The 25,806-nt window shown below is 40.8% G+C and overlaps 1 protein-coding gene and 2 long non-coding RNA genes across 4 annotated transcripts in view; all 3 read left to right on the forward strand.

Moving 5' to 3' along the window:
- The window catches only part of ATL3 (atlastin GTPase 3), a 49,442-nt gene that overhangs the window by 13,224 nt on the left and 10,412 nt on the right, over nt 1-25,806 (forward strand). For both annotated transcript variants that reach the window (XM_086677113.1, XM_086677112.1), the window contains exons 4-8: nt 8,139-8,243; nt 8,748-8,798; nt 17,237-17,293; nt 18,788-18,880; nt 19,582-19,720. In XM_086677113.1, coding sequence (XP_086533239.1) covers nt 8,139-8,243; nt 8,748-8,798; nt 17,237-17,293; nt 18,788-18,880; nt 19,582-19,720 — 445 coding nt within the window. The remainder of the gene's footprint in view (nt 1-8,138; nt 8,244-8,747; nt 8,799-17,236; nt 17,294-18,787; nt 18,881-19,581; nt 19,721-25,806) is intronic.
- LOC147576404 (uncharacterized) lies at nt 319-2,783 on the forward strand. The gene is made up of 2 exons (XR_015240754.1): nt 319-1,784; nt 2,026-2,783. It is a non-coding gene; the product is annotated as an uncharacterized LOC147576404 (long non-coding RNA).
- On the forward strand, nt 8,805-15,134 carry LOC147576405 (uncharacterized). The gene is made up of 2 exons (XR_015240756.1): nt 8,805-14,344; nt 14,441-15,134. It is a non-coding gene; the product is annotated as an uncharacterized LOC147576405 (long non-coding RNA).

The following is a 25,806-nucleotide window of genomic DNA, read 5'->3' on the forward strand; positions in this document are numbered from 1 at the left end:
GTTCAGGAGTTCAAGCCCACATCAGGCTCACTGCTGTCAGCCTGTAGGCACAGAGCCCGCTTCGGATCCTCTGTCTCTCTTTCTCTCTCTCTGTTCCTACCCCACCCACGCATTCTCTCAAAAATAAACGTTAAAAAAAAAAAAAAGAATAAAAAGGTTTGTTAAATGGTACCAGAGTTGTATTTAATCTAGACCTATTTACTCCTCACCACCCAGTACTCTTCTGAGTACTCTAGAATTATGGGACTTTTCAGTCTGGCTGAGGGAACAGGCCTGTTCTTGGCTGTCTGTGAGCACGGGATACTGTTCACTCTGAACCTTTTGGATGGTTGTTTCTCGAGCCACAGGTAGTGTCCTCATGCACACGTGCTTGTACGTACTCAGCTGAACTCTTGATGTGGACCCTCTGCAGATCCCTGGGGTTTGTTGTATCTCTCTCTGCCTGGGAATTCCAGCTTTCTTGGTCTCCCTGACTCTCAGCTGTGTCTCTTCAACTCAGGGAATCTGTCGGGTTCTGCTTGGGTTTCCTTTGCCCGAGCCTTGGCCGGTAAGCTGGGACAATGGACGGGCTCACCTTACCTGTTTCCTTTCCCTTGAGGATCATTATCCTTTGTTACCTGATGTCCAGTGTCTTGAACTGCCTTTTCATGTATTTTGTTCTTTTTTCGTTTCAGGTAGGAGGGTAATTTCAGTCTCTTACTCCATTTTGGTGGGAAGTGGAAGCCCAGTCTTCCCATTTTAGAGATGCCAGAAAGAGACCCAGGGAGTTAAGGCCTGCAGTGGGTAATACAGGGGCTCTTCGGTCAGACATTACAACAAGGCCCTACAACTGTTCATTTCTGTGTTTTTCAGTATCATTGCTCTCTTTCTACATTTCTGATAATGTATGGTAGATGCTTTCATAATTTTCTTTCCAGGAATATGTAATTATTTTTGACTTCGTGATTTTGTAGAACTGGTGGATCTGATTCTTATTTTGGGGGGCAACTGGTGTGTTATTTTTTCATAATAGTTTAGGAAGTCTCTACAAAGTTAGTAGTAAGCAAGCTTTGCTTTTAGTTATCTGACATTTGTAGTGCCCTCATTTTATCTTGTTGAATTGACTTCCATAAAGCTCATTGTTTTTTGACATCATTTGGCTTCCTCACCTTTAAAAAAATTAATAGATTTTACTTATTTATTTTTTGAGATGATTATTTTATTTATTTATTTATTTAAAATTTACAACCAAGTAAATTTAAGTTAGCGTATATTAGTTATTAGCATATAGTGCAACAATGATTTCAGGAGTAGATTCCTTAATGCCCCTGACCCATTTAGCCCATCCCCCCTCCCACAAACCCTATAGTAACCCTCTGCTTGTTCTCCATATTTAAGAGAAACAAAACATACTTATGTTTTGTCCCTTCCCTTGTTTTTATATTATTTTTGCTTCCTTTCCCTTACGTTCATCTGTTTTGTCTCTTAAAGTCCTCATATGAGTGAAGTCATATGATATTTGTCTTTCTCTGACTAATATCACTTAGCATAATACTCTCTAGTTCCATCCATATAGTTGTATATGGCAAGATTTCATTTTTGATTGCTGAATAATATCCCATTGTATATATATATTTACCACATCTTCTTTATTCATTCTTCCGTTGATGGACATTTGGGCTCTTTCCATACTTTGGCTATAGTCGGCAGTGCTGCTATAAACATTGGGGTGCATGTGCCCCTTTGAAACAGCATGCCTGTATCCCTTGGATGAATACCTAGTAGTGCAATTGCTGGGTCGTAGGGTAGTTCTATTTTTAATTTTTTTCAACTTTTTTTTTTTGTTTTGTTTTGTTTTATTTATTTTTGGGACAGAGAGAGACAGAGCATGAACGGGGGAGGGGCAGAGAGAGAGGGAGACACAGAATCGGAAACAGGCTCCAGGCTCTGAGCCATCAGCCCAGAGCCTGACGCGGGGCTCGAACTCACGGACCACGAGATCGTGACCTGGCTGAAGTCAGACGCTTAACCGACTGCGCCACCCAGGCGCCCCTATTTTTAATTTTTTTGAGGAACCTCCATCCTGTTTTCCAGAGTGGCTGCACCAGTTTGCATTAATAGACTTTATTTTTTGGGACAATTTTAGATTTATGGAAAAATTGATCAGAAACTGCTGAGTTCTCATACTCCCCTTCCCATCTGCCAGTTTCCCCCTATTGTTTATATCTTGTTTTAGTGTAATGCATTTTTTATAATTAATGAACCAATATTGATATATTGCTATTAACCAAAGCCCACAGTTTACATTAGGATTCCCTCTTTGTGCTCTACATTCTGTGGGTTTTGGTAAATGTATACCGATATGCAGCTACCATTATTGTGTCAGACAGAATAGGTATACTGCCCTAAAAATCCTCTGTGCTCCACCTGTTTGTTCCTGCCTCCTCCCCCCCCCTCCTCCTCTCAGAACTGGCAACCTCTGATCTTCTGTCTCCATAGTTCTGCCTTTTCTGGAAAGTCATATAGTTGGAATCATACAGTCTGTAGCCTTTTCTGATTGGCTTCTTTCCCTTAGCAATGTACTTTTATGGTTCCTCACCTTTTTTAATGACTTGATAGCTCATTTCTTTTTATTCCTGAATAATATTCCATTATATGGATGTTCCACAGTGTATCTTCACCTACTGAAGGACATCTTGTTTGCTTCCAGGTTTTGGCAATTATGCAGTCAAATGCCCTACCCCTGAGCTATACTCCCAAGTTTTGGCAATTACGAATAAAGCTGCTGGAAGCATATGTGAGCAGGTTTTTGTGTGGATGTCAGTTTCAACTCATTTGAGTAAATACCAAGGAGTGTGATCGTTAGATTGTATGTAAGGCGATGTTTCGTTTTGTAAGAAACTGCCAAACTGTCTTCCAAAGTAGCTGTATCATTTTGTACTGTTTCGAGCCATGATGCAAGTTCCTGTTGTTCCACATACTCGTCGGCATAATGTTGTCCATCTTCTTGATTTTGGCCATCCTAATAGGTGTGTAGAGGTATCTTGGTGTTGTGTTTCCTACCTCTTTAAAAAACATTATGTTCAGACATTCAACAGGATCAGGAGTGCTTTCAGAAATCAATATAATATTGTATAAATGCCATACTAATAAGCAGTTTTTTTAGAAGTTTCCCAAATAAAAGTTTCACATGATTGTCTTTTTTTTTTTTAATTTTTTTTAAACTTTTATTTATTTTTGAGAGACAGAAAGAGAGCATGAGCAGGGGAGGGTCAGAGAGACGGGGAGACGTAGAATCCGAAACAGGCTCCAGGCTCTGAGCTGTCAGCATGGAGCCTGACATGGGGCTCAAACCCACTACTGTGAGATTATGACCTGAGCCGAAGTTGGATGCTTAATTGACTGAGCCACCCAGGCATCCCATGATTGTCTTACTTAAAAAAAAAAAAATGTTATTTATTTTTGAGAGAGGAAGAGGGAGGGAGAGGGAGGAGCAGAGAGAGAGGGAGACAGAATCTGAAGCAGGCTCTGTGCTGTGCTAACAGTGCAGGGGTTCGAACCCACGAACCGAAAGACCATTACCTGACCTGAAGTCGGATGCTTAACTGACTGAGCCATTCATGAGGCACTCCATGATTGTCTTAACTTTTTAATATACTTGGTGAGATTTTAGCTTAGCACTTACCTGGATAAAAATGTAGATAATTTACTTATACTTTTTAGTTGAAAATCTTTTAAATATGTAACTCGTGTATTCTTTTTAACTGTTATGTAGTAATTATATGAATGTCTTATTTTATCCATTTACCTACTCCATTACATTAAATTAAGCCCATTTAGATGGTCTCCTTTTTAAAAAAATTTTTTTTTAATTTTTATAATCCTTGCTACAGTGAACAATCTGATAAATCTCTCCTTGAGTAAATGTGCAAGCATGACCCCAAGCCATAGTTTTTGAACTCTGTCCATGACCCATGAAGGGTAGAGAAATCAATTTATTGGCTCATGACCAGTATTTAAAAAGAGAACTAGAACAGAGCAGAAAGTATCAGAGTGCAGTGTGCATACACATTAGTTTCAGCTTTCTGTATGTGTGTAATGTATTCAGTCATGATGTTAAATATATTTCTTTCTTTGGGTCCTGGTCCAGAACATTAGAGAGCCACGTGGCAGTGCATTTGCTAGGTCTGAGAATGCCCATTTCCCCTTTTCTAGCTGCTACTAAATTGTTCTTGACCGTGGTTGTGACAGTTCACCATTTCACTATGTGATACGAGAATACCATTTCCCCAGACATCCAGCAGTTTATCTGAGCGTACATGTGACTCCTGTTCTGCAAGAGCTTCTCTTTAGCATTTCGTTTCCCCATTTGCCTTATTTTTCTTTTTGTAAATATATGCCACGATGAGTTCTTTTTTATTGAGATATAATTCACATATCATAAAAGTCATCTTTTAAAAGTATATAATTTAGGGGTACTTGGGTGGCTCGGTTGGTTAAGCACCTGACTCTTGATTTCTGCTCAGGTCATGATCTCTGGGTTCATGGGATCGAGCCCCACGTCAGGCTCTGCACTGACAGCACAGAGTCTGCTTGGGATTCTCTCTGTCCCTCTCTTTCTGCCCCTCCCCTGCTCGCTCACTGTCTCTCTCTCAAAATAAATATTTTTTTTAAAAGTGTATAATTCAGTGGTTTTTTATCTACTCATGAGGCTGTGCAAGGATCACTATTGTCTAATTCCAGAACATTTTCATCACCCCAAAAAGAAACGCAGTACTCATTAGCAGTCACTCCCCCATTTGCCTCTTTTCACAGCACCTGGCCACTCTTGATCTACTTTCCCTCTCCACGGATCTGTTTGCCTGCTCTGAACATTTATTTCATACAAATGGAATCATACAATATGTGGTTCTTATGTCTGGCCTCTCCCCACTCCTAGCCCAGCGCCCTCAACACCCGTCTGTGGTGTAGCATCATCAATGCTTCATTTCTTTTCGTGGCTGAGTAATACTCTGTTGTATGGACGTGTCACACTTTATCTTTTCATCATTTGAAGGATATTTGGGTTATTTTTACTTTGTGGGTGTTATGAGTAATGCTACCATGAGCATTCATGTACAAGTTTTCATGTAAACATAGGTTTTCTTTGTCCTTGTTTTTACTGTAGTTAAGAGCATTTAACATGAGATCTACCTTGTTAGAATTTTAAGTGCATAATATAATGCTGTTAACTATAGGCAGTAGGCTGTGTAGCAGATTTTGAGAACTCGTCCATCTTGCGTAACTAAAACTTTATACCCATTAAAAAGCGCCCATTTAGCCTTCTCCCCAGCCAACCACCATTCTCTTCTCTGTTTCCTTGAGTTTGACTATTTTAGATGTCTCATGTCAGTGGAATCAGGCAGCATTTGTCCTTCTGTGACTGGCTTATCTCAGTATCCTCTACACTAAATTGGTAGATAGCAAAAATTCACGGACGCTAATTGAGGAGAAAGAGATGCCCGGAAGCGTACTTTGGCAATACGGCAATGACCTTGCTTGGTTCCTACTGGACCTGGGAGAGATCGAAGGTTGTCATGTATGGCAGGATTTCCTTCCTGTTTAAGGCTCAGTAGTATTCCGCTGTAGGTAGATACCACATTTTCTGTATTCCTTCATCAGTTGATGACCATGGGAGCAATGACCATAGGAGTCGAGATATCTTGAGATACTGATTTGAATTCTTTTTGGGTATATGCCCATTGGGTATATGCCCAGAAGAGGAATTGCTGGATCATAAGGTAGTTCTATTTTTAATTTTTTAAAAAGTTTTTCATGTATTTTGATAGAGATAGCATGTGCAAGTGGGGAAGGGGCAGAGAGAGAGAGAATCCCAAACAGGCTCTGCACTTGACAGCATGGAGCCTGACTTGGGGCTCGAACCCATGAACCGTGAGATTAAGAACTGAGCTGAAACCAAGAGTCGGATGTTTAACTGACTGAGCCACCCAGGCCCCCTCCCACTGGGCCACTCTGACTGGTGTGGGTGATACTTCATTGTGGTTTTGATTTTCATTTCCCTGATTATTAGTGAATGATATTGAGAATCTTTTCATGTGTCTATTGGCCATCTGTCTTCTTTGGAAAAATGTCTATTCAGATCCTCTACCTACTTTTTTTTTAATGTTTATTTGAGAGAGAGAGAGAGAGAGAGAGAGACAGAGCAGAGGGGGAGGGGCAGAGTGGGAGACACAATCCGAAGCAGGCTCCAGGTTCCGAGCTGTCAGCACAGATCCCAATGCGGGGCTCGAACTCACGAACCGTGAGATCATGACCTGAGCTGAAGTCAGACGCTTAACCGACTGAGCCACCCAGGCGCCCCTCCTCTACCTACTTTTTAATCAGATTGTTTGCTTTTTAGTGTTGAGGTATATAAGTTCTATATATATATATTTTAGATATTAATCCTTTATTGGATATATCATTTGTAGATATTTTCTCCTATCTTCTCCTATTCAGTAATGCCTTTTTGTTTTTTTGGTTGTTTCCTTTGTTGTGCAGTAGCTTTTTTTTTTTTTCCAATTTAAAAATTTTAAATTTCATTTGTTCAAAAGCTTTTTATTTTGGTTCATTGTGGCTTTGATTTACATTTGTGTTTCCATAATGACTAATTATGTTGAGAATATTTTTATGTACTTACTAGCCACTTGCATATTTTCTTGGGAGAAATACCTATTCACATCAAATTCATTTTTTAGTTGGATCATTTGTCTTCATTGTTGAATTGTTCTTTATATACTTTGAATACTAGACCCTTGTCAACATAGATAATTTGCAGTTATTTTCTTTTATTCGATAGGTTGTCTTTTAATTTTCTTAATAGTGTCTCTTGACGTGCAGAAGTTTTAGTTTTAATGAAATCTAATTTGTGTACTTTTTTTTTTTGTTTGCTTGTGCTTTATGTTCAAGCAACCTTTACTAAACCCAAGATCATGAAGATCTTGGAAACACCTCTGTTTCCTAAGGGTTTTGTGGTTTTAGTTCCTATATTTAGGTTTTTGATCCATTTTGAGTTAATTTTTGTAAGTGATGTGAGGTAGGGATCCTTTTGTGTGTGGATATTCATTTGTTTCAGCTATAATTGGTGTTGATTACTCAGTTTGACAGTATGCTCTTCAGAAAATGGATGTGTGGAAAGGATAAAGCTTTCATGTCTGTCACTAGGTTTCAGTGTATTGAGGCTAGAAACTTTATTTGCTTTGATTTATTTTTATGCATAATACTTCCTTTAAAAAAATTTTTTTTTGAACGTTTATTTATTTTTGAGAGAGACAGACAGAATGCGAGTGGGTTGGGGGAAGAGAGAGAGGGAGACACAGAATCCGAAGCAGACTCTAGGCTCTGAGCTGTCAGTACAGAGCCCAACGCGGGGCTCGAACTCACGAGCTGTGAGATCATGACCTGAGCCGAAGTCAGATGCTCAACTGACTGAGCCACTCAGGTGCCCCGATGCATAATACTTTCTTTTGCGTGGATTTATATCATATCTCTTCTACCACAGTAGTGGGTTGGGTATCTGAAAATAAACTCAAAAACATAATATGTGATTACTAGGACCTGATCTATGAATTACATAAAGTAATAATCATTTCTGTGAACAAAAATGCCTGAATGATTGACTAGGTAGGTGAGCTAATCGGTCTCAACATTGGACTTTTTTTTTTTAATTAATGTTTATTCATTTTTGAGAGACAGAGAGTGTGAGTTGGGGAGGGTCAGAGAGAGAGGGAGACACAGAGTCTGAAGCAGGCTCCAGGCTCTGGCCTGTCAGCACAGAGCCCGACTTGAACTCATGAACCAGAAGATTGAGCCAAAGTCAGATACTTAACCGACTGAGCCACCCAGGCGCCCCAACATTTGACTCTTAATTCGTGGGCATTTTCCCCTTCCATACGTATTGCTCTGTAGGCCTCTGTTTCATACCATCTCATCAGGTCAGAGCAGATAATCTTCTCCAGGAAGATTCTCTGATCAAGACAAAGCCCCTAAATAACTACTTTTCTGTGGAATTTACGAACAGGTGCCAAAGCCTCATTTACATGTCACCTGGACTTTTCAATTTCTTTTTTACATTTTTCCCTTTCTCACTCTTACTTTGCTGGTCTTTTCCTTTCTCTTAGGTTGCAGTCGTTCTGATGGATACCCAGGGGGCGTTTGACAGCCAGTCCACCGTGAAAGACTGTGCCACTATCTTCGCTCTAAGCACCATGACCAGTTCTGTGCAGGTAACACCACTTGCTTAAGATAAAAGTTTGCAGAGGAAATAAGATAAATGGAGTATATCTATATCTATTTTCAGTTATTGTTCTGTTATCAGAATCCCTAGGTGACATGTAAACGTTCTTTTTAGACTACAGATAGACGTTAAGCTCTTAGAAGCTCAAAAAGGAGCTTAAACTGTTTTTCCACTTTGGTCGTAAGTATATATAAAATACGCCAAAAAAAGTCTGGAAAGTGGAAATTGAAATCACATTAATTACATCACACAGGAACTGGAGATTTGGTAAGGACTTAGGAAAACTGTATTTTAAGCAGTAAAGGAAGAATTATGTGATTCCAACCTTATATACATCGTTTCCCAAAAGAGAGATAATATTACTGTTTGGACAGACCTTGGGTACTTCTGTGCAAACCTTTAGTTGTACAAAGCTTCTCTTCAGTGCTTTTGCTTATTTGGGGTTCCTTTCAAGTAAGCTAGAGTGGCATCAACCTGGATTTTTGTTTTCTAGATTTATAATCTGTCCCAGAACATTCAGGAAGATGATCTTCAGCAGCTACAGGTATATATTCATCATAAAAGTCTTAATGTCATAGTGTATCATTTAAAAGTTTTGAGACTAAGAAAAATTTTACAGCTGAGTAGTTATAGCAATAGATTGAATGGTGGGGGAAAGTTTTTGGCTCACAGAGGTCCGGTCCTGTTACTGCTGGGTGATCAGGCAAGGCCTTACTGAGTTGAGCACGGAACCCAAGAAAGTGGGCGAGTAAGTTCTGCAGCTACATCTTGGGGGGTGGGGAGTAGTGGTGTAGGAGACGGGGCAGCAAGACGACCTGGGGTGGAGGGTGCTTGGCAGGACTGAAGAGCAACAAGGAGGCCAGTGGCTGGGACTGGGAAGTGTGACAGGAGGAGGCTTAGCGATGATGTCAGCGAGGCATTTAGGTCCTGCTGATGCTCGGCTTTTGCAAGGGCTCGGGCTCTTCCTCTGGGGGAGGTGGGAGCCGTGTGTTGAGCAGAGTAGTGATGTTAGGTGAGCAGAGGGTCGCTCTGGCTGCTGCATTTGGGATAGATTTTTAGGGACAGGCGTGCATTCAGTGAGGCCGGTTGTGAAGCTGTTGTAGTAATCCAGGTGAGGCTTAATAAGTCCGTGTTTGTAAAATGCGTAGCTTTGTGTGCCTGGAAAAGAGTATGTGCTTAATAACTGCGAGCCATTATTTATCATTACTGTCACTACCTACGGTTAATTACTCGCGGTCTTCTATTCTCCACGCAGCGGTCCTTCTATGTTCGTCCTGTAAAATACTGTCCCGTGGCGACTCCAGAGTGGGATGCAATTCTTAGCATGTCTTTCTGATTCCACCTGTCCCATTGACGTTCAAGAAAACACGTTGGCATACAGAGGAATGAGGGTGTCATTTATTATGGGGATTACCTGGAGTTAATTCTAATTTATAGTCCTGTAAAAAGCAAAGAACATCCTTCCTCAACCTTGGCCTGTACCTGGTGACTGGTGTTTCTGCACCGGGGCCGCGACTCAGTGGTTGAGAGCTGTTGTTCTTAAACGCGTCTGTCAAAACTTGAGTTGGACACCTTTTCCCCTGAAACGGATTCCTCTCTAGACTCCTGCCTTCCGCACACGTTTCTGAATGTCTACCTCGTGTGAGGCGGTGCACCCGGTGCTGTAGACACAGTAATGCTTGAGGCAGACGTCATTGTGTGTGGATTGTGTCCATCCGGTCAGCGAGAGGTCATAAACGAGTAGGCGTGGGTGACGGGTGAGGGCTGCTGTAGCCAAGGACTGCAAACGAGGGGACTCACACAACACAAAATTATTGGGTCACGGTTCTGGAGTCCGGAAGTAGAAGTCCAGCTGTCCACAGGGCCATACCCTCTCTGAGCCTGTGGGGAAGAGTCCGTTCCTGCCTCTTCCTCGCTTCTGGCCGTCCTCGGCATTCCTTGGCTTTGTAGACTTTCGGTCTCTGCCCCTGTCTTCCCTCCGTGTGTCTCTTTGTCTTCACCTTGCATTCTTCCCCGTGTCTGTATTACTTTTTCTCATAAGGACCCCAGTCATATTGGCTTAGGGCCCACGCTAATGACCTCGTCTTAACGTGATCACCTCTGTGAAGACCCCGTTTCCAGTAACGTTTCCTGGTGGAGATGCTTTCTTCACTCTATGCCGTCTTCATAGAGGCTGAATTTAGCTCTATAAATAGTAATACATTATCTGTCACTGTAGTAGTTTCTTTATTCTTAAAAGTGAAGTGTATTCCTTATGACATTAGAAATGATGTTCTAAAAAAATGATGTTCTTGCAAAAAATTGGACACCTTGGATAGATTGAACTCCTCCTTCACCACACAGATCAGGTTTGAATGTATCCTTTCTGTTCTTTTTCTTTGTAAGCATATATATATCCCTGTAGAAAATAGGTAAGGTGACCACATGCCTTATGCAAACTCTTTGAGACTATGTGTGTTTTGGAATTTGAAATTTTTTGGACTTTAAATATATATTTTTTAACATTTATTCATTTTTGAGAGACAGAGTGGGAGAAGGGGAGGGGCAGAGAGCGGGGGAGGGGCAGGGGAGACACAGAATCTGGAGCAGGCTCTAGGCTCCGAGCTGTCAGCACAGAGCCCGATATGGGGCTTGAACCCATGAACCGCGAGATCATGACCCGAGCTAAAGTCGGATGCTCAACCGACTGAGCCACCCAGGCACTCCTAAATTTTTTGGATTTTAGATAGAGAAATATGATGCATATGAGCATGAGGTTGAAGACAGTAATAGACATTCAGGTAATACCTCCCAATAAAACATTTTACTATTTCTGCAGTGAAAGGTATGTCTGAGAGATGAAATGGGACAAATATTAAGCTTAGAAAAAGCCTCACATCAGTTCAAGGCAGGTTTTCCTCCAAATGAGTTTGCCACCTAACTTGGGTTTTCAGAACTTGTTGGATTTCAGAATTAGGTAGGAGAGATCATGGGTTTTGTACAGTTTTGTATGTGTGTTTTTGTCTTGTTTATATGTAGTATTTTATATGTTTTAGGTGCTTTCTTTTTTTAAGTATCATTTTATTGTTTTGACAAAGTAATATATATATAATGTATATGCACAAAATAATGTATATACATACACATATGTATATATACTATACACACACACACATAGTGGAAAAGTCAGTAGAATTGCAGTGTTCATAATAAAAAAGAACATTCTTTTGACCTCCTAGTTCGTTCTCCAGAGGCAACCACTTGTGCTTTGAGCTGTGTCTTCTGCTATTTGCTTCTGAATGTTTAAAGAACATGCTTATACTGTTCCTTCTGGATTATTACAATTGAAATAGTCATAGCTTCTTGTGCAGAATTAGGATTTAGCATCTTTACCACTCTCCCACCCTCACCCATTGGCTTCCTTCCCCTTGTCCTTCCAATAGGTAGGTCACAAGTTGTAGCTAAAAATGTATTTGTATTTACCTTATTGTATGGGTATTTTTCTATGTTTTCATCACTGACGTTTCTTGTGAATTATGGTTGCATTTCTTGTAATGAATTACCTGTTTTTTTGTTGTTGTCGTCATTAGTTTAGTGTTCTGTGTGCTTCTCACTAATGTATCTCAAGGGATAGACTCCTAAAACCTCTCAGTATGATCTACACACTTAGGCTCTGGTTTTGTGTTTTGTTTTGTTTTTTTCTTTTTTCCCCTTGGGAATTCCTGGTCGCAGTGTTCTCCTCCTCTCCCCTGGACTGCCTCCTTTAGGCCTGGTGCACAGCTGTCCCACTGTCAATTTCTTCCTTCCTTCCTTCCTTCCTTCCTTCCTTCCTTCCTTCCTTCCTTCCTTCCTTCCTTCCTTCCTTCCTTTCTTTCTTTCTTTCTTTCATTTTAAATTTTATTATGTTTTCCCTCATGATGAAAACATTTATGATATGTCTTTGCAGCTTTGAAATATACAATGCCATATTAGTAACTATAGCCACCATGTTGTACATTGCTTCCCTATGACATGTATTTTATAGCTGGAAGTTCATACTTTTTTTTTTTAAGATTTTATTTTTAAGTAATCTCTATTCCCAACATGGGGCTCAATCTCATAACCCTGAGATCAAGAGTCGCATGTTCTACCAACTGAGCCAGCCAGGCGCCCCTGGAAGTTTATACTTTTTAACCCCCTTCACTTTCTTTCCCCTACCCTCGCTCCACCTTTGTATCCATACGCTTGTTTTTAAATTTGTTCAGATTCCACATACAAGTGAGATCACATAGTGTTTGTCTTTGTCTTAGTAAAACAGTACAGTGCCTACAAGGCCCATCCATATTGTTGGAGACAGCAAGATTGCCTTCTTTTTTATGGCGAATAATAAATATTCCACTGAATTTTGCACCACATTTTTTGTATCCACTCAAACATGGGTGGATACTTAGGTTGCTTCCATATCTTGGCTATTGTAACTAAAGCTGCATTGACCGTGGGGGTGCATATGTTTCTTTGAATTACTGTTTTCGCTTTCTTCAGATAATTACCCAGAAGTGGAATTGCTAGATCATATAGTAGTTTCATTTTTAATTTTCAGAGGAGCCTCCATACTGTTTTTCATAATAGATGCACCAATTAAATTCTTACCAACAGTGGACAAGGGTGCCCTTTTAGCCACGTTCTTGCCAACACTTATTATTTCTTTTCTTTTTTGATAAACATTCATTCATCACACTGATGAGGTAATATATCATGGTTTTTATTTTCATTTCCCTGGTGATTATTGATGGTGAACATGAATAATTCATGTACCCATTGGCTATCAGTATATCGTCTTTGGGAAAATGTCTGTATAAATTCTCTGCCCATTTTCTAATTGGATTATGGTTTTTGTGGGCATGTGTTGTTTGTGTTTTCTTTTTTTGTTATTTTGGCTGTTGAGTTATATAAATGCTTTTTTATTTAAAAATTTTTTTAATTTATTTAATTTTTTAATTTTTAAGAAATGCTTATTTCTTTTTTAAAAAATTTGATGTTTATTTATTTTTGAGAGTGTATGCCTGTACGCTGGTGGGGGAAGGACAGAGAGAGAGGGAGACAGAGGCTCTGAGGTGGGCTCTGTGCTGACAGCAGAGAGCCCAATGCGGGGCTTGAACTCCCAAACCGTGAGATCATGACCTGAGTCAAAGTTGGATGCATAACTGACTGAGCCACCCAGGCACCCCTTAAATGTTTATTTTTATGTATTTTGAGAGAATGAGTGTGGGGGAGGGAGGGGCAGAGAGAAAGGGAGGGGAGGGAAGGAGAGAGAGAATCCCAAGCTGTTAAAAAACCCGTGAACCATGAGATCGTGACCTGAGCCTAAATTGAGAGTCAGACACTGACTGAGCCACCTGGGTGCCCTGAATTCTTTATATACTTTGGCTATTAACCGTTCATCTGATACATGATTTTAAATTATTTTCTCTCATTTAGTAGGTTGCTTTTTCATGTTGTTAGTATATTTCTAATTCCTGTGCAGCTTTTTAGTTTGGTGTGGTCCCACTTGTTTATTTTGGCTTTTGCTGCCTTTGCTTTTGTTGCCAAATCCAAAAAATTGTCGAGACTGATGTCAAGGAGCTTACCACCTGTGTTTTCTTCACAGAGTGTTAGGGTTTCAAGTTTTAAGTCTTTGATCCATTTGGAGTTAATTTTTGTGTCTGGTGTTAGATAGTGGTCCACTTTCATTCTTTTGCATGTGGCTGTCCGGTTTTTCCACCACCATTTGTTGAAGAGACTGTCTTTTCCTCATTGTATATTCTTGGCTGCTTTGTCATAAAGTTAATTGATCATCTATATGTGGTTTTATTTCTAGGAGAACAGAGAGCTGTTCTGTTCCATTGATCTGCATGTCTGGTTTTATACCAATACCATACAATGTTTATTACAAAACAGTAATATAGCTTGAAATCAGGGCCTGGGATTTTTTTTCAATTCCTTTTGCAGTTGAATCCTATTTAACCTTTTATTTGTTTATTCTCTCCTTTGTTGTTGTTGTTGTTTATTCTCTCCTTAATTCTAGACATTCTTCACTAGCTTTTCTGAGAAAGGTTAGAATGGATGTATAGCAGATCACTTTTTTGAGTTCTTGTAAGTCTGAAAATATTTTAATTTTATCCTAGGATTAATGATAGGATAGAAATAATTTTCTTTTAGAATTGAGGGCATTGCTTCATTGCCTTCCAGCTTCCAGTGTTGCTGCTGAAGTCCCACACCATCTGATTCCTGATCCTTTGTATGTGACCTTTTTCTGTCTGAAGCTTTTAAGATCTTCTTATTGTTGGCATGAATTTTCATGGTAATGTACCTTAGTGTGGGCTTTTTCTTCATTCTTTGTAAACCCGCATCCTCAGAAAGATAAGATGTTGCAGCTCGTGCAACCAAGAAAAAACTGGATGCTGTTAAGAAGCAACATTCAGAAAACAAAAGCTCCTGGAAATGAAAGCTGTGGCAGCAAAAACGGAAACTTTTGTAGAGAAGGAGTTAGACGCCAAATTGGAGAAACTCTTGCTGGTAGGTTGAATGAAAGAACAGAGTAGAAATTAGACCAGAGGGAGGGAGTGAAGCAGAGAGAGAAGGGCAGGGGGGTGGGGAGGAGAGAGGAGGGAAAAGAGGGAAGAAGAGAGGAGAGGGAGAGGTGGAGAAGAAGGAGAACAGGAGGGCACAGCAAAAAAAGGAAACGTTGAGCATCAGTTCAGGAGAGGTCGCACCTGTTATTAATGATAGGTGTTTTAGTAAAAGAGAAAATGGAGGGAAAGAAATTATAAAAGGGATAATGTAAGATGATGTTCTAGAATGAAGGACATGAGTTTTTGTCTTTCTTCTGGAAGCTTGTCTCAGAGGTCTGGTCCTTGGCCATGTGTATTTAAGATGAGTTATTGGGGCACCTGGGTGGCGCAGTCGGTTGGCGTCCGACTTCAGCCAGGTCACGATCTCGCGGTCCGTGAGTTCGAGCCCCGCGTCGGGCTCTGGGCTGATGGCTCAGAGCCTGGAGCCTGTTTCCGATTCTGTGTCTCCCTCTCTCTCTGCCCCTCCCCCGTTCATGCTCTGTCTCTCTCTGTCCCAAAAATAAATAAACGTTGAAAAAAATTAAAAAAAAAAGATGAGTTATTAAAAATCTGACTGGGACCTTTGGCGAGAGGGCGAGCCTTGTGCACTGGTTTGGACAGTGAGGTGACTGAGCAAGATTATTGGATATTTTATTGCAACCCCGAAATGTCTGTATTTGCAGACTGTTCTTCTTGGGCTATGAGTGTCCCCAGAGAAGAGTTCTGTAAACCCCTGCCCGAGTGGGTAGAAGCTTACTGTGGCTCCAGCAGGGCGACAGGCTAAGGAGACTTCACTGTTCAGTATGTCGACCTTGACTGAAGTGCCCGTTTCCGGTAAAGTAGGGGACTTACTCCTCTTGGCTGAGTTCGGTATCAAAGTCTAAATTCTTTCTAGTTTATCCCCTCCAGATAGTACACTTCCCATCTTCTGTGGGCAGATAGAGGGTCTGGAGCGCGGGGAGGAAGCGGGATCTGCGAGGTTAGGTGCTCCAAAAGGTGCTGTCTCCAAAGACTTTCAACGGTTTCTTTAGTTGTTAGTCCCGTTCCCTCACCCCCCTCCTACATGGTGACTGGTGCTTCTCATTTCTGAGCCTTTCAGGGATTCTGCTGAGAGAATCTGCTTTTTTCTTGTTGGCCCCTGCCTGTCACAGACAACTTAAGGCAGAGAGAGCCAACACTTGAGACAGTTTTCATTTGTCTGTTTTCCTTCCAGAGTATTTTTGATAACTCTTTGCTGCCATATCAGTTCTCATCTTCTTTGTCCTGTGAATTTATAACTTCTAAACTTCATTTTGCTATACTGTTTTTTTCAAGTTTATTTATTTATTTTGAGAGAGAGAGAGAATGTGAGCAGGGGAGGGGCAGAGAGAGAGAGAGAGAGAGAGAGAATCCCAAGCAGGCTCCGTGCTGTTAGCGCAGAGCCTGACGTGGGGCTCGATCTCACAAACCGTGAGATCATGACCAGAGCTGAAGTCAAGAGTTGGAGGCTTAACTGACTGAGCCACTCAGGTGCCCCCGTTTTGCTGTACTTTTAGTGCGAGGCTTCATAAGGACATAGACATAAATGGACGTGTAAACCCTGACCGTAGAGAATTTGCTCATTTGGTCATTTGCATGCCCTATATGCTCCTGGCCCCATATTCCTCCCGCTGCCTGAGAGACAGTGCCCAGAACAGGCAGACATTCCTGCCCTCCTGGAGTGTATCTGCTAGTAGTGAAGGCAGGCACTGTCCAAGTAAGTAAAGGTGTGGTGTGTAGCCTAGTGAGGTGGGTTAAGGAAAAATATTTGAAAGACACGGGGTAGGAAGAATTGTGGGGAGACTTGTAATCCTCTCAGTAGGTGGTCCGGATGTCTTCTTTGAGAAGGAGCCATTGGACTGTAAAAAGTGAGGGAACTGATTGTGCAGTTATTTGGGGGGAGAACATTGTAGGCACAAGGAGTCAGAAACAAAGTCCCTGAGGCAAGCACTGTGCCCAGCGTGCTGGAGGAAGAGCAAGGAGGGCCAGTGTAGCCAGATCTCACCGTAAGGGGCTGCCTTTTATACGATTAGGTTGGAGGGTTTTAAGCAGAGGCATCGTGTGATCTAACTAACTTCTCAAAGCACAGCCACCCAGGCTGCTGTATTGAGAATAGTCTGGGGGGCGGAGCAAGGGTGAGGCAGGGAGGCCAGTTAGGAAGCTGTGTAATATTCCAAGCCACATAGAAGCTGTGAGTGGTTGGCTTCTGGGTTTGTTAATGAATTGGGATATGGGATGTGAGATAGGAATAACAGGTTATTGTAAGGTTCCTGGCTCTCTGAGTTTTTGAAGCCGTAGAACTGTGGTCTCATATGAGTAGTATTGAGTCTGTTAAATGAGTTCTTTGCTAAAGAATACCCATAGAAATACTTTAAATAATTTGGCCTAACAAGCCATTAACTTTTCTTTTTCAAAGCTCTTCACAGAATATGGTCGTCTGGCAATGGATGAAATTTTCCAAAAACCCTTCCAGGTAGAGTGTTAACTATAATGTAATTCATGTCTTTGTTTCAGTTTGGAGATCAGCCAGCTGCAGGACACAGGCCAAATCAGGCTAGCGGCCTGTTTTTATAAGACCTGTGAGTTAGGAGTGGTTTTTATATTCTTCAATGATTGAACTCAAAAGAGGAATAATATTTCATGATGTGTAAATTAGCTGTGGACACTGGCATTTAAATTTTACATAAAGTTTTATTGGAACACAGCTACACTTATTTGTCCACAGCCTCTTCTTCTTAAATACTTAAATACTTCTAAAATACTTACTCTTAGGTCCTTTACGAAAGTTTTCCGGCCCCTGCTTTAGTTAATTGTTTCATGAGGGTGAGAATGCATAGTAGCCTCAGTGAGATTAGAGGAGCTTTAAGTATTACTTAATTTAGTTTTCTTTTCTTTTAAAAAATTTTTTTTCTAGTGTTTGTTTATTTTTGAGAGAGAGAGAGAGGCAGACTGTAAGCAGGGGAGGGACAGACAGAGAGGAAGAGACAGAATCCGAAGCAGGCCCCAGGCTCTGAGCTGTCAGCACAGAGCCCGATGCGGGGCTTGAACCCATGAACCACGAGATCATGACTTGAACCGAAGTCTGACGCTTAACCAATTGAGCCACCCAGGCGCTCCTTTTGTGTTAAAAAAAAAAAAAAAAAAAAAATTTTTTTTGATGTTTAGTTTTCCTTTCTAACATTTAAAGTAGATCTGATTTTATGATTAGCTGCTACCATGTTGTTTTCTTGTCCTTTACTCCATTCTTTATACTTGTCTTTATAGCACAGCCCCAGATTTGACATCTTCTCATCAATTTCTTCCTTCTGCTCTTATGAACCCATGGGAACAAAAACAGCAGATAGGTTATAGTGACCTCACATTTGTTTTGTTTTGTTTAAAAAAGTTTTTTTTAAATTTTTGTTCATTTTTGAGAGAGAGACAGACTGTGAGCAGGGGAAGAACAGAGAGAGGGAGACACAGAATCCGAAGCAGGCTCCAGGCCCTGAGCTGTCAGCACAGAGCCCGACATGGGGCTCGAACCCACGAACCGCGAGATCATGACCTGAGCTGAAGTCAGACACTCAACTGACTGAGCCACCCAGGAGTCCCTGTTTTGTTTTTTAATATGTTTTTTAAAATGTTTATTTATTTTGAGAAAGAGAGAATCCCAAGCAGGCTTCACACTGTCAGCACAGAGCTGACATGGGGCTCCATTTCACGAACCATGAGATCATGACCTGAGCTGAAGTCAAGAGTCGGATGCCCAACCACCTGAGCCACCCAGGCGCCCCTAGTGACCACACATTTGGCTTTTACGTGTCCTTGAGTGTTTATAAGGTTCCTAAGACTTTACGGAAGAAATACATCCTTCACATTTTGTTGCTCCCTTTGAAGAAGCTGGCATTATGCAAAGAAGTATTTCAGTTGTTATTTTGAAAATGCATTTATGCAGCCTTGTGACATGCTCTGCTCTTTTCCTAAATAGACACTGATGTTTTTGGTTCGAGACTGGAGTTTCCCCTATGAATACAGCTACGGACTACAGGGAGGAATGTCCTTTTTGGATAAGCGCCTGCAGGTAAATAGAAATGCAGTCTTCTGAGGAGTTACCTACATGTCTTGATAACGTTCTCATTTGCCTTTAGTTATTGTATTTAAAGCAGATTATAGAAAATTTAAGTGTTAAATACTTACAGATATCGGCACACTAATAGTGCTTATGTGAGAGCACAGAGCCTGGGTATGTAATGCATAGAGACTGCAGAGAAGGACTGTCCTGGCAAAGGCCCGAGCTTTGACTGTAATTTCCATTTCATGTTTTACACCAGGTTCTCCATGTGCCTTTAGAATGTCATATTCAGAACTTTTGTTCTGTTGTTCTTATTCACAGTTCTTGCTTGTTTTGGGGTGGATATAAACCGGCTTAGCCTGTTCTCCAAAATTAAAATACAGGAGTCCTCTGTCAATCGCTACTAGCTAGTTACATCCTCCTTCTGCCCACGAGCAAACCTTCCCTTGTTCTTCTCCAGTATTGTGCAATCCTCTTTTTTGTAAAAGAAAGTCTTCAGTACATGTTCTTGAGTGGCTAAAGGAGACAGGCCATGGTTAATCAAATGTATGCATTTATTGCTTCTAGTGTCCTGAGTTTCTTCATTGGACAAAACATAGGCTGCTCTGATGCATCAGAGTTGGGATATCTTCTCTCCTTTGTCCTGTACCATTGGTTCCCAGTGCAGAAACACAACTGGTCTTTTGTAAATTGTTGGTCTTCGTTGGCAGGTAAAAGAACATCAGCATGAAGAAATTCAGAATGTCCGAAATCACATTCACTCATGCTTCTCCAACGTCACTTGCTTTCTCCTGCCGCATCCAGGGCTCCAGGTGGCCACAAGCCCTGACTTTGATGGGAAATTGAAAGGTGTGTCACAAGTCACGTTATTCTAGACATGTGATGTGAGCTTTGGAATGAACCAGTGACCAGAAAATATCAGTTACGAGTCCAGAGAATGCTTAAGAGGAATAGTATGTTTTCTTAGAAAGAATGGTAGTTAGAGTCTACTTTAGTTTTTACATCTGCTGTACTGTGACCATCAGAGTTTACCTTAATTTTTCCATCTGAAATGGTGGTGGTAATATTGATGTCTTTCTAAGAGACGTGTTGTAATTACTGGCTTACAAGAGATAGCAGTACTAAAATAAAAGAGTAAACGTTGGTTAGCTAATACTTATCAAGTAAAATTAAGTTGCCAAAGGATGGTAACATGATGCATGGCTTGGCTGTTTGTTTTCATCTTCTTTGTGATTATGGCAAAACCTGATGCCGGGTCACGTGCGATTATCAGGAGGTGTTGCCTAGATGGCAGCTTGGAGAAATTAGAGTCGGGACTCTTGGATTCCATTATCTTATTTTTGTTCCTTATTCATTAAGACGTTGACTCATTTAATGGCTAGCCCTCCGTTTACACAGGTGTAAAACTAGCACTTTTGTTTATAAACGTGTCTGAGCTTCTCAGGTTCCTGGTAAAGTTGGAATGGAAATAGCTGCCATTTTTAGAGGCTCAGCCATGTTCCCCGCCATTAGTCTGTCTGGGCTGCTGTCGCAAAATGCCGTATACTGAGCGGCTGTAAACAACAGAAATTTGTTTCTCATAGCTCTGGAGGGTGGAAGTCCAAGGTCAGAGTGCCAGCACAGTCGGGTGAGGGCTGTCTTCCTGCTCTCAGGCCTCTGGTTCCTTCTTGTGGTGGAAGGACTAGCCAGCTCTGTGAGGTCTCTTGTGTAAGCACACTAGTCCCCTTCACAAGGGCTCCTCCACCCTGGTGACCTGACCGCCTCCCAAAGGCCCCACCCGCTAATACCACCGTCTTTAGAGGTTAGGATTTAAACATACCAAATTTGAGAGGGACACAGACATTCAGACCATAGAACCAGTGCTGTGGTAGTTCACTTTCACACTTACTGTTCCCGGTGGTTCCATATGCAGATATTCTCTCCTGTATCTCACAGATGAAGAAACTGGCTTAGGAGAGTTAAGTAACTTGCTCAAAGTACTCAGCTGATAAGTGATGGGGTAGAGATTCACATCTAGAATCTTTTTGCCCCAGAGTCATATTGTGCTAAAATAGAAGTTTTTCTGTTATTTTGGGGGAAATTATTTATTTTTATTAAAAAAATTTTTTCTATATGTTTTTTTTTTTTTTTTTTAAATTTTTTTTTTTCAACGTTTATTTATTTTTGGGACAGAGAGAGACAGAGCATGAACGGGGGAGGGGCAGAGAGAGAGGGAGACACAGAATCGGAAACAGGCTCCAGGCTCTGAGCCATCAGCCCAGAGCCTGACGCGGGGCTCGAACTCACGCACCGCGAGATCGTGACCTGGCTGAAGTCGGACGCTTAACCGACTGCGCCACCCAGGCGCCCCTCTATATGTTTTTGAAAGAGGCACAGAGTATGAGCCGGGGAGGGGCAGAGAGAGAGGGAGACACAGAAGCCAAAGCAGGCTCCAGGCTCTGAGCTGTCAGCACAGAGCCCGATGTGGGGCTTAAACTCATGAACTGTGAGATCATGGCCTGAGCTGAAGTCAGACGCTTAACTGACTGAGCCACCCAGGTGCCCCTATTTTTTTATTTTTAAATGTTTATTTATTTATTTATTTTGAGAGAGAGAGCACACAAGTAGGGGAGGGGCAGAGAGAGAGAGAGAGAGAGAATCAGTGTAGAGCCCTACACGGGGCTCCCATGTCATGAACCCTGAGATCATGGCCTGAGCCAAGATCAGAGAGTCAGATGCTTAATCAGCTGAGCCACCCAGGCGACCTGAGGAAATAATTTAGAGGGTATATAATGTTTAGTTACCAGGAGAACTTTTGAAGTGGAAGTTTTTCATGGCCTCATATTAAACACAAAATGCATCATTTTCAATTTATTGGACTTATTTGATCCAAGAACGTTAATATACTTGTTCACCTTAAGATTTACATTCCAGCTGGTCTTAATACTGCTAAAGGAACTGAGTTTGAGAGGCTTTATCTTCTGTTTGTCCCTGTGTGGTATTTTTATGTGGTTGGCAGCTTTCCTGAGCAGGAGACTTCAGAGCCTCTTAGATGGCAATTCAGAAATCCAAGTTTGGAGCTAGAACCTTTTACTTGAAAAGCAGTAACAGGTACTTTCTGAGTGGAGCGTGTAGAGAAAGTTGGGTGTGTAGGTGATGTGTTCCTTTTGGGTGGTGATACTCTATTATTAGACATACTTTTACCAAAGCTAAACTCTGGTTTGGTCCTCACTGGGCGAGGAGGTGCCCAGGGGATTCCTAAATGAGGAATCTGAGGAGGGAGTGGGCTTGCCTCAGGGTGGTCCCACGTTTTCGGGGATAAACATACAGAATGGCATTCCTCGGTATTTTCAAGCATTTTAACATTTTAAAACATTCTGTTTTAAAATTCATCACTTTCATTATGTTATTCTAGGAAATAGGAAAAGTTTCTTTTAACTGTTTTGTAGCCCTGAGCTTTGAAATTTTGTATCGCTGTTGGGTTTGTGTATTGTATCTTTCCTAAGACTTCTGTAACAAAGTACCACAAACTGGTGGCTTAGGACAACAGAGATTTACTGCCCTAACAGTTCAGGAGACCAGAATTCCAAAATCATAGTGTCAGCATTGATTCCTTCTGGAAGCTCTGAGGGGGAATCTGTCCCGTGCTTCTCTCCTAGCTTCTGGGGTTTGCTGGCAAGCCTGGGCACCCCGTGGCTTGTAGCTGTGTCACTCCGGGCTCTGTCATCACATGGCTGCCTTCTTTCTGTGTATCTCTGTGTGTTCTCTCTTCTGGTAAGGACACCACTGTTTGGATTTAGGTTCCACCCTAATCCAGTAGGATCTCAACTAGTTATGTATGTAATTTACAAACAAGGTCACATTCTGAGATTCCAGGAGGATATGCATTTTGGGGGGGTACTGTTCAACCCTGTATGTATTTAAAAATTATGAACAGCTTACCACTGAGTATTCAGTGTGCTAATTTTCATATATTTATAAAATAGGGAACAAATTCTGTATAAGCAACTTTTAGCCTCATGATTATTATTTGGTTCCCTCATCCACCATTGATGTTCAAAACACATTTATAAGGTTAAAATCTTCCTCTCTTACGTGAAAAGGCAAGTCCCCAAAGAAGAAATGCAAATGGTCAGTATATACTCATAAAAATATGTGTAGCAGCAAAATAATTAACAAAGTGCAAATTTATTGGTACAGATTCAGTCTTTATGTGTCGGTATCAAAATTTTAAATGTTTATGTCCTTTGATCCAGAATTTCAACTAAGCAGATGTATGGACAAGGATATATATTACTGTAGCATAACAGGGAATAATTGGAAACAAATGGGTGTTTTTGAGGAGTTAGTGAAATTATGGTACATCTGCACTTTTAAAACTATTTTTTAAAATTTATTTATTTTGAGAGATAGAGGGCGAGCAGGGGAGGGGCAGAGAGAGAGAGAGAGAGGGAGAGAGAGAATCCCAAACATTGGGCTGACAGTACAGAGCCTGATTCAGGGCTTGATCCCACGAACTGTGAGATCATGACCTGAGCCAAGATCGAGCGCTGGATGGACACTTAACTGACTGACCCACCCAGGCACCCTAGTACCTCTGCACTTTTAAAAGCTTATTTAAAAAAGTTATTAAAAGTCTTCTAAAAGGTTAAGGTAGATAGATGGATCTGTATGTATTTACATAGTTGTCTATGACATATTATTAAATGTAGAAAGATTGCACAGTAGCATATGTTGTATGATCCTATTTATTCCAAAATAGTATTTATAATTATGTTTTTAAGAAAAGATCTGAAAAATAAAAAATTCCTTTTTTGCTTTACTTCAACAATATGTTTATAATCTGCCCTTGTGTGTCTGTTTCAGGAACTATAGTCATTAGGATTGTTCCCAAAGAATTCTTACTAGCTCTGCAAAGGTCTGTGTACTTCGTAGCTTTGGAGACAGATATTTTGTAATTTTAGGAAATCTAAACGGTGTTTAAAAGAAGGGTTTTGAGTGAAGCATAAATTGGATGCTAAATTGCAAATGGTGACTCGGAGTATTTGGCAGGTGCTTGGCTGAGAACCACATACACTTTACTGTGGGGGACCTGTAAATAGAGCTGATGTACTTTTCAGAGTTAAAGAAAATGCCTAGTTGCTGTATTTTCTCAAGTATATCCTTGTGCAGTGACTTGGTTGAGATCCTGCTGCCCTATTCCATATAACCTGAGAAAGACATTAGCTTGAGAGCAGTTAGGCCTAATCCATAGGAGGATCTTTTTTTTTTTTTTTAATTTTTGTTTAATGTTTATTTTTTATTTGAGAGAGAGAGAGAGAGAGAGAGAGAGAGAGAGACAGACAGTGTGAGCAGGGGAGGGGCAGAGAGAGGGAGACAGAAACTGAAGCAGGCTCCAGGCTCTGAGCTGTCAGCACAGAGCCTGACATGAGACTTGAACTCACAGACCGTTATGACCTGAGCCAAAGTCGGCTGCTTAACCGACTGAGCCACTCAGGCGCCCCTGTTTTATTTATTTTTAAAGAATGACCATTTATTCAGAGGTGAACACTTGCCAAACACAATCTTAGTTTTGGTGTAATTACTGCTTAACTGCTGCTGCTTCCTGTTGGCTAGATTAGCTCACTTTTAAGACCCTTTTCATCAGACACAGATGACTGTGTCATCACCATAAAGAAAACTGTCATCTTTGTATTTTCTAGAGCAGAGAGACTTAATGCAGTAACCACTGAGTTTTGTTTTGTTTTTGTTTTTTAAGTTTATTTTAGAGAGCATGAGCAGGTTACAGGGGCAGAGGGAGAGAGAGAAAGAGAATCTTAAGCAGCCTCCATGCTCTGCATGGAGCCCGACTCAGGGCTTGATCCTGTGACTCTGGGATCATGAACTGAGCCGAAATCGAGGACTGAGCCACCAAGGTGCCCCACCACGGAGTTGTTTAGCTAGAAATTAATCTGAAGAGTTTGTAAAGGGCACTGTCTTTTTTGACAGCACGAGATTTTGAGATTATCAGGAGACCATTCTTGTCTATTCTGAGTCTAAAACTAGTATTTTGGTACAGCCTTCAGAGAAGCATTAATGCTTAAGGGTCTTTAAATCTGGGTAAAACTGGGTTTAGGAACAGGCTGTGGTGTCTAGATTGTGCCAGTTCCTTGAGTGAAATATTTTTGAAGCCCTTAGTCTTCCAGTATGATAAAAGTTGAAGCCATAAAAAAAAAAAAAGGTTTTTTTTTGGAATACGTGATACATTCACATGTTTAAAATCTCAAAAAGGATTAAAAAGTATTCAGTGAAAAGTCTGTCTTCCATTTTTATAGGCTTCCAGAGTTTTCTTTAGACTGTGCCAGCAGATATGAATACTGTATACACAGAATAGCATAGTATACGCACAATTTTAGGCATTTTTTGCTTCAAGTCATGAAGAATTTGTCCCATTTTTTTCTCGAAATTTTGCAGTTTCATCTTTCACATTATAACTTATGATCCAATTTAGATTCATCTTACTTCTGAACGGCGGCTCATTTGTTCCAAAAGTATTTATAGAATAGTCCAGCTTGCCCCACCAGTTGAAATGTCACCTTTATCATACATTAAGCCACTAATCAATATGTAATGTGGGGATTGATCCCTTTTTAACGTTTGCATAGGCCATACTTTGGCGCCATCCTGAGGAGAATATAGAATTAAGAGTATTTGGATGGGAGATCGGTACCAATTTACTTTTTGGTAGGACAGATTTATAAACCTAAACAATTTTTCGATGTCAAGAGATTTTCTAATTGGTCAGCTATTTAAGATGGGATGTGAGTTGGTGGAGATGAGAAGTACCTATTACTATTTACAGAGAAATGCCATGTAGATTTCAATTTATGAAGCATAAATAAATTCTAGATAGATTACAAAGTTAAATTATAAAAATTAAAGCATGGGGAAAAATTTAATTTTATTAGACCTCTGGA

Source organism: Puma concolor, chromosome D1 (assembly GCF_028749965.1).
Source record: "Puma concolor isolate L17-30 chromosome D1, mPumCon1.1.hap2, whole genome shotgun sequence".
Taxonomy (NCBI): domain Eukaryota; kingdom Metazoa; phylum Chordata; class Mammalia; order Carnivora; family Felidae; genus Puma; species Puma concolor.